Source organism: Echinops telfairi, unplaced genomic scaffold (assembly GCF_000313985.2).
Source record: "Echinops telfairi isolate 266 unplaced genomic scaffold, ASM31398v2 ScPeMD7_655;HRSCAF=1070, whole genome shotgun sequence".
Classification (NCBI taxonomy): Eukaryota; Metazoa; Chordata; class Mammalia; order Afrosoricida; family Tenrecidae; genus Echinops; species Echinops telfairi.
In genome coordinates, this window is record NW_022104553.1 from 21,692,655 (window position 1) to 21,696,170 (window position 3,516).

The window sequence follows — 3,516 nt, forward strand, 5'->3', positions numbered from 1 at the left end:
CCCCGCCCCCACTGCCGCCCCCCCATCTCACCGTGCGTGTCCTCCAGGGCCTGGATCATGTCTGGATCGAGCGCCGTGCTCACCAGCATCTCCACGTAGCTCCGGTACATCTCCCGCATGGCCCTCGTCTTCAGTAGACGCCCCGGGACAGCCCGCTCTGGGAAACACAGACGTAGGCTCACTGACGCTGGCGGTCTCTGAGGCCAGGGGGGTCCAACATGGGGGTGGGGCCGTGCACCCACTGTCAGGACTGACTGGGTACCCGGAGGCCTCCAATTCAGCCTGGGTAGATGGGGAAGGCTTGTGCAAGGTCTTGAACAACAGAACAGGCAATTCCAAGCGGAAAAGCTTGATGTTTAAAGGGACGGGCTGGTTCACCACGCTTCTGGTGCCGGCCCAACAGCAGTAAAACCAGAACCCAAACTCCATGCCATTGAGTGGACTGTGACTCTCAGGGCCCTTGTCAGACAGGGTAGAACCGGCCCTGTGAGTTTCCCAGATTCTGAATCTAAGACAGCCTCCTCCTTCTCCTTCGGCATGGCTGATGGGCTTGGGCTTGAACTATCAGGCTCCATTCCTAACCCACTGTGCCACTAGGGGGCCCTCGCAGCCAAACAAGAGTGTCTAATCTGGGGAGTGGGGGGGAAGGGGCGGGGTGTTTAGCCCTCTGACCCAACAATTCTGCTCTGAGGTATACCACTGGCCCCCTACACTCTAGGAATACAGCCACCCTCCCGTATCCGCCACGCCTGATTCCAAGACCCCCAGTGAGTATCTGAAAGTGGAGATAGTAAGTACTGCATTCTACATACGAGGGAGCTTCTAGAAGCCCATGGGAAAAACTCTACCATCTTTTCATTCCAATTCCCCTTTCAAAGCCCTGCCGTACACCGTGTGTGTCCTATACCGGCACATCGGCAACAAAGCCGAATTAATCAAGGCGGGCGTGAGCTCACCATGTTCAATCCCTCTTACGGATGGACAAGAACCAGTGGGCAGTGAGTAAATCTACAGACACCGTCCCTGGATAAAGCTGCTCCTTGGCGGGGAGGAGAGGGGAGGTTTGGGAAGCACCGGGGAGCTAAGAAGGGTAAGAACCAGATGAAAGAAAATGCTCCAAAACGGTTTGTGGTTTTAGCAGGGAAGCAACAAAGCCCACGTAGAAGAAGGGCACCAGCTTGTGGATCGGGAGGTGTTGATGGGATCAGGTATCAAGCACCAGAAGACCCCAAACAAATATATTGATGCAAATGATGGGGTCGGAGTGGAGACCCAAAGCCCATCTGTAGACAACTGGACATCCCCTCACAGGAAGGCACGAGACAGCCAGGGTGCAGCACAGCACTGAGGCAACACACAACAGACCTCTAGTTCTTTAACGCTTCCTGCCCACCACTATCATGACCCCAACTCCACCTTACAAGTCCGGCTGGACTGGAGCATGTGCACTGGTACAGATAAAAGCTCTCAACACAGGATCAAAGACAGATAAACCCCTTAGGAACAGCAATGGGAGTAGATACCGTAAGGTTCGGGGGAGAAGGGGGAGAAACGGGGAATCAATTACAATGATCTACTGACAACCCCCCGGCTCAGGGGTGAGCAACAGAAACGTGGGTGAAGGGAGACGGCAGGTGGTGTGAGATGAAGAGCTACGCAGAAGGGAGTTCTTTTTCCTGGGGGCGGGGTGGGGGTGGGAAACAAGGAGCCGCGGGAGGTCTGTAAGCAGGGGTGGGCGGTCTAAATGGAAAATACTAGCAGGCTAAGGGGTGGGTGCACTGGACCAGGAAGAGGGGTGGCCAGGACCATGGACCAAGCGGGGAAGGCTGGCGCTTGAGAGGAGGCAGCGAGGGGACACGGAGACGGACGGGGTGGAGGACAGGGGGCTGGGTCAGGGCCCAGGTGGGTCTGTTTGGGAAACTAACACTGAGGGAAATAGGACGAGGACTTAAAACAGAGGGAATCTGGAAAGCTGGTATTCCATGGTAGGAAAGCCTCCACTTTGGTAAGTTAGAGGTAAAGTCCATGATCCTGCTTTAAATATTGTTCCCACAGACTCTCCCCTAACAGCTGTGCTGCCTTAAAGTGAGCGCAGGGTTGATTTATTTATTTATCTCCCTCTAGAAGCAGACATCTTTTCTCTCTTCCCGCCGTGTCACCCAACCCCCTTGTGCCTTCCCCCAATGCAGGTATTAGGTTTCCTCACCTGTGAGCTCAGGGACCTTACTGTAGATACCACCCACCTTGTGACGCATGTAACTACTGAAGATGCGTGTCTTAAAGCGACCTATAAATGTCCCAAGATAGTCAAGGCTCTCCCTCACTTCTCCCAGTTCCCCGTGGTCCATCAAGAGGGGCTGAGGTGAGCGTGCTACTATGAAATATGCCTGACTCCTTTATTTTATTCTGTCCGTATTCTACTCTCTAGGGCAGTGGTTCTCAACCTTCTTAACGCCGCAACCCTTTCATACAGCTCCTCCTGTGGTGGTGACCCCCCAACCATATCATTATTTTCGTTGCTGCTTCATCACTGTCATTTTGCTACGGTGATGAATCGGGCGACCCCTGTGAAAGGGTTGTTCGACCCCCAAAGGAGTCACAACCCACAGGTTGAGGACCGCTGCTCTATGACTTTACTATCATCGTTCTCTACCATCGCCGTACAATTGCACCTTCTGGCCCCTTCGGGTTGTTGGAGGCTGGCTTCCTGACAGGTCTGAATTATTTGAGAGAGGAAGGGATGAGGTCGAGCTAGTGAGGAGGAGTGGGAGGCTGAAGGACAGTGCTTGGGGGGTCTGGTCTGGTAACCGTGCGGAGTGTAGGGGCTGTCCCTTGGATTTGGATGCTGGGACAAGGAGCTGAGGAGGGGTGCGCGGGACTGGTGGGCGGTCAAGCTGAGGAACCATGTTGGAGGCACCCTAGAAAGTCAGTCACAGTGGCCTGACCAGGGAGTCATGTGGAGCAAGCAGCACCAAGGCCAAGGGCAGGGCTGTGGGGAACACATCAATCCCTAAACCCGGGACCCAGGGAAGAGTCACACAGGAAGGTCAGCAAGAGATCCCCAAATCTCCCAGAATGAAGCCTCTCTGATCCACCCAGGCTCTCTGGCAGCTAGGAACGGCCACGTGAGCAGGTCTGGCCTATGGGCTATACACGCAGACAAGATGTTGGCCGGGACCAGATGTGGAGGCCACAGGGGACTGCTTCACGATGTGAGGCACAAGACCCCCCCCACCCCATGTAAGATAATTGGACAGTCCTTCACAGAAGGGCCACACAGAAGGCATGATAAATCCAGGGTGCGCTAGGGCACTGATGAAGCACCTAATTATCCCCTGGTTCGTTATTATTTCTTCCCCTCACTATCCAGGCTTGGTTTTTACCTCATTAATATTGTTAGACCTACACAGGGTCATTTGTGTAATTAAGACTGTTCAAAGCAGGAATTCCGGGATGGATGACCCTTCAGAAACAGCAATGGGAGTAATGATTCCCTAGGGATGCGGGAAGAAGGGG

At 54.2% G+C, this 3,516-nt stretch overlaps 1 protein-coding gene across 1 annotated transcript in view; it reads right to left on the bottom strand.

The window, feature by feature from the left end:
- Nucleotides 1-3,516, bottom strand: part of PRR12 (proline rich 12) — a 45,055-nt gene that overhangs the window by 4,725 nt on the left and 36,814 nt on the right. The window contains exons 10-11 of the mRNA XM_045292632.1: nt 243-385; nt 32-157 (exon numbers count right to left, since the gene is read on the bottom strand). Coding sequence (XP_045148567.1) covers nt 32-157; nt 243-385 — 269 coding nt within the window. The remainder of the gene's footprint in view (nt 1-31; nt 158-242; nt 386-3,516) is intronic.